This window comes from Urocitellus parryii, chromosome 1 (genome assembly GCF_045843805.1).
Source record: "Urocitellus parryii isolate mUroPar1 chromosome 1, mUroPar1.hap1, whole genome shotgun sequence".
In the NCBI taxonomy this organism is placed as follows: domain Eukaryota; kingdom Metazoa; phylum Chordata; class Mammalia; order Rodentia; family Sciuridae; genus Urocitellus; species Urocitellus parryii.
Genome location: NC_135531.1, coordinates 213,228,361 through 213,241,260, shown reverse-complemented (window position 1 = coordinate 213,241,260; position 12,900 = coordinate 213,228,361). Strand labels below are relative to the sequence as shown.

General features: G+C 37.4%; 1 protein-coding gene across 1 annotated transcript in view; it reads right to left on the bottom strand.

Moving 5' to 3' along the window:
* Tanc1 (tetratricopeptide repeat, ankyrin repeat and coiled-coil containing 1) overlaps positions 1-12,900 on the bottom strand; it is a 229,778-nt gene that overhangs the window by 139,782 nt on the left and 77,096 nt on the right. Inside the window, exon 3 of the mRNA XM_077802626.1 lies at positions 9,267-9,346. Within this exon, the coding sequence (XP_077658752.1) occupies positions 9,267-9,327 (61 nt within the window). The 5' untranslated portion in view covers positions 9,328-9,346. The remainder of the gene's footprint in view (positions 1-9,266; positions 9,347-12,900) is intronic.

Here is a 12,900-nt window from a genome sequence, read left to right as displayed (position 1 = left end):
TTATATGCCAAGCATGGGTTTAAGCATGTTCTTATATAAAATGTCATAGTGCTTGCAGGTAACCTACACATATCCTCCTGTATACTTTAAATCATATCTAGTATAATGCATACCTAGTACAACTCATTTAATCCTAAGTGAGCCATAAGGGACAGAGAAGTTAAGTAATTTGCCTAAATTCACATAGCTGGTAAATCATGGAGTCATGATACAAACCTAGGCAGCATGGTTTCAAATGGTGTCAATAAACACACAAAAATGTGTTTAAATTTATAATAAAAAACTGCCTAACTAAAACAATAAAATAATTTTTACCTATGTCATTAGCAAAGATGAAAACTACTTAGTTACAATCCTTAAACAAGTATTCTGATATATCGTTAGAATTGTAAATTTAATGCTTTTTTAAGGGCAATTTGACAAAATCTAGAAAAGTTATAAATGAAAAAAACTTGTTACCCAATTTTTCTTATACCTATTCTTATGAAAACACAGGCAGTTATATACAGAGATTAATCTAGATTTGAAATAATGATCCCCAAAAAGATACAACTTAAGTATCCATCAACAGAGAACTAATAAAATAAATTACAGTGTATTTGCCCAATGTAATACTGAGTAGCTTTTAAAAAGCATAATTACATATTTGTTTGTATGAATATGAGAAAATATTTTGGAGCTAGGAATGCAGCTCAGTAATAGCACACTTGCCTAGTATGCTTGAGCCCCTGGGTTCATTCCCCAGAATGGCAATCAATCCATATCTAAAAGTACATATATGATCAATATTGTAATTATTTCATAGAATAAAATGCATTTAAGTCCATGTGGAGCCAGGCATAGTGCCTATAATTCCAGTGACTCAGTAGGCTGAGGCAGGAAGACTACAAGTCTGAGACAAGCCTTAGAAACTTATTGAGGCCCTAAGCAACTTAGTGAGACACTGTCTCAAAATAAAAAATAAAAAGGGCTGGCAATGTAGCTCAGTAAAGTGTCCCTGGGTTCAATCCCCAATACCTCAAGAAAAAGTTCCCCCAAGAAAAAGTTCATATAGGGTTTAAGGATCTGTATATGTACTCTGTGTGTGTAAAATATATATTTATTTATGTGTGTGTAAAACATTTTTATATATGTATATGTGTGTGTACTTATGCACACATATGCAAAGAAAATACTTGCTAATATCATAAGAAACAGCAACATTAATTGTCTTTAGGGAGTGAAAAAGAAAGCAGGGGAGAAAGGTGTTATATATGTACTTTTCCCTTAATACCACTGTTTAGCTTTCATTTTCAGATTGTATAACGGTTTTATAGGTATCGAGCAAAACTTGGCTTTAAGATATAGAAAATTAAATACAGGTATTAGTGACCTGAGTATAGATTAAAATCATGTAAGGATCTCACAAATAATCCTCCTAAGAAAAAATAAATAAATAAATAAAATATCTAGAGGAAGGAAAAAAAAAAATCCCTGAAGGGAGAAGTTATAAACAGAAGAATCTACCCTCTTCTGTCTAGGATAATGGTCTAACTAGAGATGTTTTCCTTTATAATTATTCAGTACAAGAAATAAAGATTAAGAAGGCCAGCCAGAGACATAGTACAAACAACTAACCAAACAAACAAACTATCCTTTCTTCTTGTATTTAACTAGCTATATCAGTTCGGATGGTTGCTTGATACCTCTGAAATTTAACTCAAATTCTAGGATCCTTCTTGATCTAAAATTTTTAATTATTTTATCTTGGCTTGAAGAAAGAATTCCCACACATCATAACCTAAGAATATGCAGCCACAGATAAGTTTGTACTAATGAACACAGCAATTTATTAAGGAGATGTTGCTGGCATGACCTCTGCCTTCTGTTAGGAGCTCGCCAGTCATCAAGCTTCATTGCGTCCAGGTAGAAGAGGCACGTTCTTGGCTGTGCACAGAGACAGAATGCTGCCAAGTACTAAGAACAACAGCTCATTTTAGGTGCTTTCATTTTTATTTCTCTAAGAATTTCTTGAATAGAAGCCAATCAGATCAGAGGTCTACCAAATTTTTTAAAATGCTAACTTGAAACAATAAAATATATTTTTCAATCTATAAAATTAGCCACAATGATTAAAATCCACAACATACCCAATATTTGTGAGAATTGTGCTCCCAAACTCCCTTAAGAATGGACAACTCTGTGACAAACACTCTAAGAGTGAAGAATTAAAACCATCAGTTCAGGTATTTCATCCCTAGGAAGCACTGTGATCACCACTACATAGAACAAGAACTCAAAAAAGAGTCTACACAGCTACTCTAAGGGTTGACGCATTAAGACTAACCAACCACCAAAGCAAGGGAGGGTATGGGAAAGTGGAGAGTCACAGATCCTACTTTCTACTGCCGTGACTGTAGATGTGAATGAAATCTCTCACGTCAATGCTCTATGCTAGACCCAGGCCCACCCACTGGATACCCCTGAGGGCCATCCTCCTCAGCTTCAGGCACCTACCCAGTCAAAGCCTCCACCTCCTTCAGGCTGTTATGAAAAATAATATAGCACATCCTCTACCAAAAAAAAAGAAAGAAAGTACTCATAAACTATAGTTGCCTGTATATGAAATCAAGTTTGTTTTTTTTTTTTTTTTTTTTTTTTTTTTACTTTTCTGTAGAATAGAAATAAAACCTTGGAATTCCTCTTTCACAAAGGGCAAACAAATCATCTAGTAATTTTTAAGCTCTAATTTTAAAAAAAGGAAAAAGAAAACAAATTCATACATAGAGTTTTCATGGGAACTCGGCTATATAGAGATGAAGCTCTATACAAAGACTATCTTTTTCATAGACAAATACATTTATTTAAAATTATTTGTGATATTGGATTCAATTAAGGGTACTATCAATTTATAATCTACAATTTCCCTATTACAAGTCTCCTTTCCATCGACACATATACATATAAAAGGGGGCCCAAGTAAAAAAGTGTTGAGAGTTTTGCCACATCCTGTATGACAGCTCTCATGGGGCATGTTGTGTGGAAGTTTTATTGGCTATACGTAGTAGAAGGTCCAGGGCACCTGACTTCCCTTCCTCTGACTCCAAAGCTTTCCATGCATATGCACCTCACAGTAAACAGGAAGTTCATCATGAAACCAGTATGGCCCATATGTAAAGATGCCCATATGTAAAAATGCTTCGTATGTGTTTCCTTCCTCTTCTCTTTCATCCTTTATATTTCCTTAAAAACATACTACAAAAAGCATGGGAGTTGAGGGCCCACCAAATACTAAGGTCTTCCTGAATGAAGAATATGTTGAGGTGAAATTTTATCAATTGTATTTAGGAATCTATTCTTGAGGCTGGAGATGTAGCTAGCTTACCTAGCATGCATGAGGTCCTGGGTTCAATCCCAGAAATGCAAAGAGTAGATGTAGGGAGGAAGAAATCCCAGAAATGCAAAGAGTAGGGGTGTAGGGAGGAAGAATTAAACTACCTTCTGACTCACAGCTTGCCCAGGAAAGGATAAAGATGGGAGAAGTACCTTGTTAGTACCCAAAGTAGATGGTAGGCTCAGTATTTGGGAATAGAATCATAGAAAGAAGTTTCTAAAATATCACTCTTTGCCTGAGATCAGCCCTGCCTTCTCTTCAATAGGAACAAGAAAAAAAAATTTTTTAAAAGAGTTTCACTTATTTTTTAAGGTACCACACAGTTTTCTCAAGAAAGAAGATTAATGAATTATCTAAGCAGAAGCCAAATGTCAAGCTAGACAGTTTTGCAGAAGGTTCTCTCATTTAAAGCTGACAACATCCCTGTAAGGTACTTTTCTGATGTTACAAAATTAGTCCAGTAGCCCAGTGGTGGAGTATTTGCCCAGCATGGGTCAGGTCCTGAGTTCCCTCAAAAGGAAAGGAGAGGACACTTGCCCAAGTTCAAGCTGAGATGTGAATCTGGTTCTTCTAATTCCAAAGTCTACGCTTCTTCTAAACTTTGCAACTTGTAAGAGGGAACCAAAGTGAAAAACTGATGAAGGAACCAAAAAACCCAAAGGAACAAAACATTCTTGCTCCCACTAAAAAGCAGCCTAGTTCCATTCTATGTTTAAATCATGTCCTAATATTTTGCAAAATTTGCTTTAATGCCCTGGTAAAGAGAAATACATTACCTTTAGGGTAAATTATTTTTGCTTATTTTGTTGCTTAGGAAACATTTTTGGAGTCTGTTAACAAGATACCAAACATCTATAGCTCAGCAAGATAGTCACTGCACTAAATTCCTAAATAATAGTCCACAACCACAGAAAACAGGCAATGCGGCACAGAATAATCAAAAGCAGCTTCATATTTTCTGGATAAAACAAAGCATCGTTTGTATTGAGGCATTTTTAGAAGGTACCACTAAAAACCAGACTGCAGCCTGGAATGGCTTAAAATACCAAGTTTAACAATCACATCGATGGCTTTTAAACTTTAGAGGCAAACAGCTTCCTTTTACTTCAAATTCAAAGTGAAGCATTAGATGCAAAGCTAACAGATTAATTCAGTGCACACACAGGCTTACAGACTATCCAGTGCCTTAATTAACACCATTACAAGTGTATTTAGCCAACCACCTGGGTTTTAATGATGGAAAGGTGAAGGCCAAATGTTTTTAATAAATTGCTTGAAACTAAGCTTCCCTGCTTAAAAAAAAAAAAAACAAGCAGAAAGAAAAAGACTAATAAATAGTTATTATTTGGCATATTAAGGAACTGTTCCTTAGTCTCCATTTTAATTGAGATAGTACCACAATTAAAAGTTTACAGATTTTTGCTCTTCTCCTCATCTTGGGCCTAATTCCACAACTGAACAACTAGGAGAGGGAGAAAGAACACAACATTATGGGCTCAAGAATATCAAGAAGGCAGAAAAAGGGACACAGAGATGAAGAGGGACCAGCTCCCCCGTAGGGAAGGCAAGAGGGCTTGCCTGCTAAAACTTCAAAAGGGAGACCCAAATCTCCAAGTTCTAAAGAAAAAGCAAACACCATCCACTGTGAGCTGTGATTACATCACAGACATTAGATAAAACTATGTTTCATTTCTTGAAGAGAAAAAAAAAAATCAAAGAACTAGCTGAGCCATTTACTTGCTGTGCGGAAGTAGTAGTTATTATCACGAACCATACTAGATATCTGTGCTTTGTTAGTTTTTGAAGGGGAGGAGACCTGAGCAGTATCTATAACTGAAGAATCTTCCAAGATGCACATGATGGTGGGAAGCAACATCCACCACACCCTATAGAAGGAAGCTAAGAAATCCCTATGCACTCTTGGTCACTCTTGCAGCTAGAACCCAGGTATGTGAACCAGGCTCAGCCTTTTACAAGCACCTACCTCACATGTTCTAATTTTTCTTGGATATTCTTTTTTTTAAGAGAGAGAGAGAAAGAGAGAGAGAGAATTTTTTAATATTCATTTCTCAGTTTTTGGCGGACACAACGTTTGTTTGTATGTGGTGCTGAGGATCGAACCCGGGCCACACGCATGCCAGGCGAGCGTGCCACTGCTTGAGCCACATCCCCAGCCCTTGGATATTCTTAAGTGTTTTTTTTTTTTTTTAGTTAAATTTTTATATGCATTTTCTGTTGTGTTAAAAAAATGACAGAACTTTTACAAAAGTAAAATACTCCGAATGACACTACAATGTCATTATATATTTTTCCAAACCCCATGAGTTGCTCAACACTGAGTAAACAACAATGTAACTACTGTCTTTGGGTGATAATATTCTGTCAGTGTGGTTTCATCAACTATAATATATGCACCACTCTGATGGGGGTGGTTGATACTAAGGGAGGTCATGTCTGTGTGGGGCAAATCTCAGTACCTTCCAATTTTGCTGTAAATCCTAAAACTGCACTTTTAAAAGAAGTTATTTAAAAACAAAAGATTGGGGGGCAGTGGGATAATAGATCAGTGGTAGAGCACTTTATTAGCATGTGTGAGACCCAAGGTTAATTCCCAAAGCCACACAAAAAAACAAAAACAAAGGTGGGATCTCATTGGAGATTAAATAGAATGTAAGATGATTTTGGAAAAAAAATAGTTGATTTAAAATAACGATATATTTACCTATTCAGAAATATGGTATGTCTTTCCTTTTATTCTTATTTTAAATAAGACTTTATCAATAAAGTTTTATCATTTGTTTCAACATAAAGTCTGTGCATTTCTTCTTAAAGTTTTGTTGCTACTGTAATATGGGACTTCGGTTTATTTTTTGAACAGTGGCAAGGTACCGAAAAGATGCCAACTTCCTATGTTCCTCTAGTATCCACTCTAAACTCTCATCAGCTCCAGATTTGATATCAGATATTTCCAATCTTAGAACTCAGTATTTAATTTTTAAATTAAGTAACAGTTTAATAATAGTAACATGAAAGTTTTCTGATAGGAAAGGTCAGTTAAAATAAACATGTGGCAGAAGGTTGTCAACCTCTCTGGAGAGCTTTAAAATCAAGAGAGTACCTCATATGCTTATTTTAGATCAAGGTCTTAGCATAAAAGAACAGGGAAAGGGGAGAAAAGAACCAGATGCCCTCATCTGGTTCTCCCTGCATTATGGTTTAATACTGATTTTTGATCACTTAGGTCTACTCAAGGTCAGGAGAAATACAGAGCTCACTTGGAACAGTGGGAACAAGGTGAATGTGTTTCCTGAAAAAAACATTTTAAAGTTTTTAATATTGCATTCTCCAACATGCCTCTATAGCCTCCAGAAAACATTTTTTGCCAGCTATAAGCATTTCCCAAGTTTAAAAAAAAAAAAAAGTACAATCATAAAAAGAGAATTTTGCTCTTTTTGGAGTTTAGTTTACTCAATGGCTTTCAACAGCTTTAAATCACACTGTCTATAATATTTCAAATATCCTTATAAAATATAACTTGAGTTTCAACACCTGCCAACATTTTACCAATACTTTAAAGTAGATACATAATTCTTTTTAGGTACAAGAGAAGAGCTGGGGGAATAACAACTTTTTGATGCTTCTGAAAAATATTTGGTTTCTTTTGAAGAATGCTAAATTTAACTCTATTTTTCCAAATTCGCAAAAAAAGTTCAACATAAAAGTACATATAGTAAAATATTGCCAGTGAAAAACTATAAAGGATGAAAAGCTTAACTCAATTTTTAGACATAATTTATACGATTATGAGTTCAAGCACAAAAGATTTTTCTTTTGTCTTTGCAACAAAGATTGGTTTAATTGGAAACAGTAGAGCAAAATTTTTCCATATTGAAGGAGAAATTATTACCCAAGTTTCAGAGCAGGCTTAGTAGATTAACCAGCTTTAATTTATAGAGAAATCTAGTTCTGATTTTTCTTAATATAATGAGCACTGGTACAGAACAACATACGAATGGTCAAATTTCAAATATTTTCCCCAGTCATCTTGTGACATAAGTTCATCAGGATTTAAAATCCAGTCTTTGTTCCCAACCTCACACAGCAAGATTCTAGTTAAGAGCAAACAGGCACATACCATACAGATGCTTTATGAGAAACGTTCCCATTGCTTTTCCAAGTTGGTTTACGTTAGTGAAAAAGCCATAGTGTGGGAATTATTATGAAGACAGGATTCAGAATAAGCAGTAGTTGCTCTTAAAGACCAAAGGGAGACATAAACCCAAGTCACATGCTCTAAAGCTGGAAAAGTTTCAAAGGCAAACTGTTCGCCGTCTGGCCTGTCTGAAAGGCACGAGTGCCTGAAGTCATTAATACTGCTATTTCCCATGAGCCCCGCACTGGTCAAAGAGGATGGTAGGTCTGTTTTGAAAGACTCCCTTACTGTGTAGGGAGTTTGGCCCTGAGTGAAAAACCTGCTGGTTGACAACTCCAGTCCAACAGACAGCTTAGGACCTAACTTCATGCTAGAAATTACAAAGGCTTCTAAAGAACAAAGTTTTAGAACTGGTGTCAGATGAGCCAACGCTTAAAAAAAAAAAAAATTACCAGCTTTCAGGGAACTAATGAGAAAGACATTTTGGCCTTGACCCAGAAAAGGATGAATGTACCCCTGGACAGAAATGATGTGAACTAAAATTTCTCCATAGTAACAATTCTAATTAATTATTCAAAGCTAGGAGTTGATTTTCTAAGGTTATGAGCTAACTACAGTTTCCTGTTTATATCATTAAAATCTGGTTTCTTCTATTCTTTGTATCTGCTTACCCAAGCATTAAATGAGAAGCTTATAATGAAATCTTAACAGCAAACCTATAATAAAGGCTCTACTTTTAAGGTGAGTTTGCCATTTTGCAGACTTGGTTTAAGAGATAATTAGCAATAAATAGAAATTTTGTCTAGGTTCCACATAACCCAAACATTTATAAGACTATTTACTATCTTTTAGAAGAACAGAAACAACAGATATTAACAATATTCTCATAGGGCATTGTAAGATCTTTCAAATTGAAGAGTTAACCATAATTTGATGATGTTTCAGTAAAAAGTACTTACCTGTACTCTAACAGAAATCAAAACTGAAATGTTATTTGATATATAGTAACTCAAAAAATAAGCCATTCACCAATAAGACCAGATTAACATGAGTTTACAGAGTAAAATACAACATTTCAGTGTAGCCGATTCCTGCCCACAGACTTGTACAAAACAAGCAGACATCACACAATTTTTCTATCAAGAGAAATAGAGCATAACACTGAGTGGTCACCAGAATAACCTTGAAGACATCACTCAGCATGTAATGCCATTAGGATCACAATGACCACACATGCACCAGTACTCTATGGACAGGAAAGAAACCCAAGCCAAATTAAGCAGCTCTTCTCAAAAGGAAAACTAGCAGTCCTGCAGTAAGTGGAAGTACACCTGTTAGGAGTAAAATCTGATACTCAAAAAGATGAGACTCAGTCAGCCAACAAACAGTTGGTCAAACATACAAAATGCAACTGCATGTGGAACATGGGAAAGAGCTTTCTAGAAATCAAATCCCTTAATATCTTTAACTCTGACTGCCTCTGGATCTGAATGACCTGCTAAAATGATGAACATTTAAAGACTTCTGAGGGGGAGGATTTGGTTCATAACCCAAATTCAATTTTTCAAAGTCCCACCTTTCACAAGAAAGTTCGGGCATATATTGATTTTCTCATAGCCACCAGGATGCTGTTTGTTCTAACCCTGTCTGACCCACTCCCCAGAGAAGCATCCACCCGGCCTGAGCCAAGCTTCCCAACACTGCCCACGGTGCTTGCCCAACCCATTCCTAAACACATACCCGTTTCCTTCTTGTTTCCCTTTCCTCCCTCTCGGCTCTTCTTCAGCACAGCCTTTAACATTTTCAACACTCTTTGGTCTCTGAGGAGAAAAGGAGGGGAGAGGAGTTAAAGGTTGGAAAAGATGGAATACAACTTGTGAACTGACATTAAGTGGTAACCTGTGTTTATACAGATCACTTAGATAATACAAAAGCACCTATAGTTTTATCAGATTCCTGTTAACAAACTGGTGGGAAACTAAATATGAAGACACAAGAAATGTTTAACGACTTTTAATGAAGTGATCAGAAGTTTACTGTCTTGTATATAAGTTACAAAAAACACACTAGTGCCTTCTCAGCATTCCACATCTAATTAAGGTTCTGAGGCTAAACCTGGGTACACTACTATAAGATATCTGGCGTGGTAATACCATCTTCCAACCTTAGTTCATCAAAAGAAGGAAATGTCAGAAGACAAAGTCAAAAAGATAATCGTTCATAAGGATGCTACGTGGCCTAAGGTAATGTTTTACATGTACTACTCACTAAATAATCACAAGGAAAACATTTTGAAAAGTTATCGAAATGGAATAATAAGCATTTGTAGAACAAATACAGGGGGAGCACAAATATTAAGGGGACCACATTTTAACCCTAGTGTTAGGCAACATGTCTAAACAGCACACACTCCTGTATGTTTTTACTATATATAATTAAGACTTTGGGATGGGAAAGGAAGGCGTGTAGAAGGGGCTGTGGCATTATGATCAAATTCTTTATCAGAATGAGCTGTATTTTTAAGCAGGGCTTTCCTGGGCTTATAAACACAACACAATATCCTAGGCCTGAGATGAAACAGGAAACCATCCCTACAGCAAGAGGCAGACAATAAGACTATTATTTCATCATGAAGCTAATGTCCTTCAGCTCTCTCTTCACTCACTAACTCAGATGATGGCTGGACAACCCCAAACACTAGCAAATCCTGTGGGTCATGTTACCATCACAACTTTGCTGATGCACTAAGTGAGGAAAGTAGAAGGCAATCAGATGGCTCTTGAACTGCTGGGGGAGTGGAGGCAGGGAGGAGCTAAGTAGAAAAAGTCTCCTGAACCTGCCTAGCTAACTTGAATGCTTTAAAAGGCCTCAGTAATACCCCCTTCCACCTCTCAACTCCTGGAGGAAAGCAGAGGTTTTGTGAGGTTCCACTGAGAAGGATAAGGAGCCCCAGTGTGCTGCCATTCACAGAACCACACAACATAAGCAAGCAGAGTGACCTTTTTTATCATTTAGTCCAGGCTTGTATTTATTTTTCCAAGTGCTTTGTTTTATCGATGAAGAAACAGAGACCCTGGGAGGCTGACTTGCCCAGGGGTCACTCAGCTAATTAACAGCAGGGCCAGAATCCAAATCTGCAGAGGCCCAGCACGGGTTTGCCTTCCTCTGCTCAGCTGGCTGGCTGGTTGGCTGGCTGGACTCTCCTCTCAGATCAATAAAAGCTTTGGGCAAACACACAAACAAAACTGAGGGATACTAGGAAGATAATATCCTAGGGAGAATTTGGAAAAAACCATAGTGGTTATTAGGGTTAAATAATCTTACAAACAAGTCTACACACAAAAAGAGGGTGGCTCATAGCCTAATTCTGTTTTTTTAAATGCTATTTAAATGGGTCCTAGTGAAAAGACCTAGGTTTCAATAAAGGGCCAACAATGAATCTGGAAGAGGGCATGTATGCTTCCATACAGGGCACCTGTGACAAAACAAACTTTTCCTGCTTTAAACAAACATGCAAAATGTTGTAGTATAAAAAAAGACAGGAGAAATTAAACACATAATGCCTAATACACAGACATTTTCTTTTTGTAAATCAACCAACCTTCAGGGTTTGTAATAAGCAAAGACTACAGGCTTAAAAAAGAAAAATACCGACAGCCATGCCATCAAGGCTTCTCCACAGCCCCTTGTACAACCTGTGGTGACTCTTCCAGAGGCCTGTATTTACCTGGATGTCTGACCAGCTAAGCCCCATCATGTCCATGAAGCTGCCCGATTCATCACCCAGTCATTACCAATTTGCAGCAGATCTAACCTGTCACTCAGAACATCCATGCCACATAGCAAGGACAAGGTGACACTGACTTTGGTGTCTCGTTCCAGACAACTTGCTTGCTGATTTGGAGCATGTCAACTGTTTTCAAGATAGTCACATCTTCCACATCTGTGGTCTTGAGGTAAATGAAAAAGGATATGAAATATCTGATTTTTTTTCTTCCAGTTCCTGCTTTCCTCTATAAATAGCAACTCTGGGGAAAGAGCTTGAATTGTATTCTAAAAGTGCTCAGTTACCTAGAGAAACTCACGGATTATACCTAGTGCAAAAGCAAGGACCCTAATACCACTACAACATGTACACGTGCACTTACACAAACACACACATGGGAAAGGAAAAAATAAGACTTCCCAGAAAGTTCAGTTCTGAAATTAGCAAAGATCCACATGGAGCTATTCAAAGTCATTTGGAAGTCCCAATACTCCTGGTCTAGCATCCATAACTGGAACCTGATATTTATGAACAGATCTAAAGATTGTGCCCATCTGAAAGGGAATGGTCAGAAAGAGCAGCTGTAAAAAAAAAAAAAAAAGCTAGAGAGGCCAACACTGTATATTCCAGAGAAGACTATCTAGCACACCCAACAGCATCTATGAACTTATGAACATACACCCCACAGAGTTCTGGAAATGGATGCAGTGCACTATCAGAGCCAGATACTCTTAAACATTGGTGAGACACAACTACTTCCCCTTGTTCTGACTCTGTATTTTGGTTCCTTTCTTAAGCTGCCAACAGTGGGGAGAGAGTGTATTGGTCCAGTCACTACAACTGTGTGACCTGTGCTAAGATTCAGGGCATAAATTAATAAACCGGTACTCTGGCTTTAAACAAAAGCTTTCGTGAGCTTTGTCAAAGGGAGTCACTTTGCCAACTCCCATCCATTTAAGACATTCAGAATACTGAGTTTATGACCGCAGTTAGGAGACCAAAAATAAGACAAAGGTAAATTCTTCAGTGGCAATGCCACCATGAAGCAGACCTGTGATGGCAGCCAGCAAGGGCTCCCTAAATACACCCTCTGCTTTCTCTCACACTTCCCTTCCAACAGTTAACTTCAACTACTGTCACTTTTCCCCTGAAAAGGTCAACGCTGACCTGTCATGAACAAGAACAAAAACAAGAATGATGTAAACCAGCCTTCCAGACACAGTCATTCAGACCCAGCTGATTACAGCCCCACACATCGAACAGAAACTGCCAGAAGCTATCAGGTTGCTACTGGAGAACCACGCAGATGGTGAGAAAGAACTCGGGACAGTACTGAGGAAAGTACTTAGGCCTGTTTAGATTCTTCCTGGCCTCTTGGTACAGGGCAGGACTCCTTGGAATGAAGGTCTTATGACCTACTTTCAGGCAAGAAAGTAAAAACCTCCTTTATGACAATGCTCAGGGGAAAGGGCAGGAGAAGTCAGGGAGATCTTCTTGCTTTTTCAGCTCTCAACTGGTAAAGGGCTGTATTTTTAGGCTATGAAGTTATGAGTTCCAATAAGAAGAAAGGTCAACCTCTAGGTTATTGCAACTGAAATAAACTAGAGG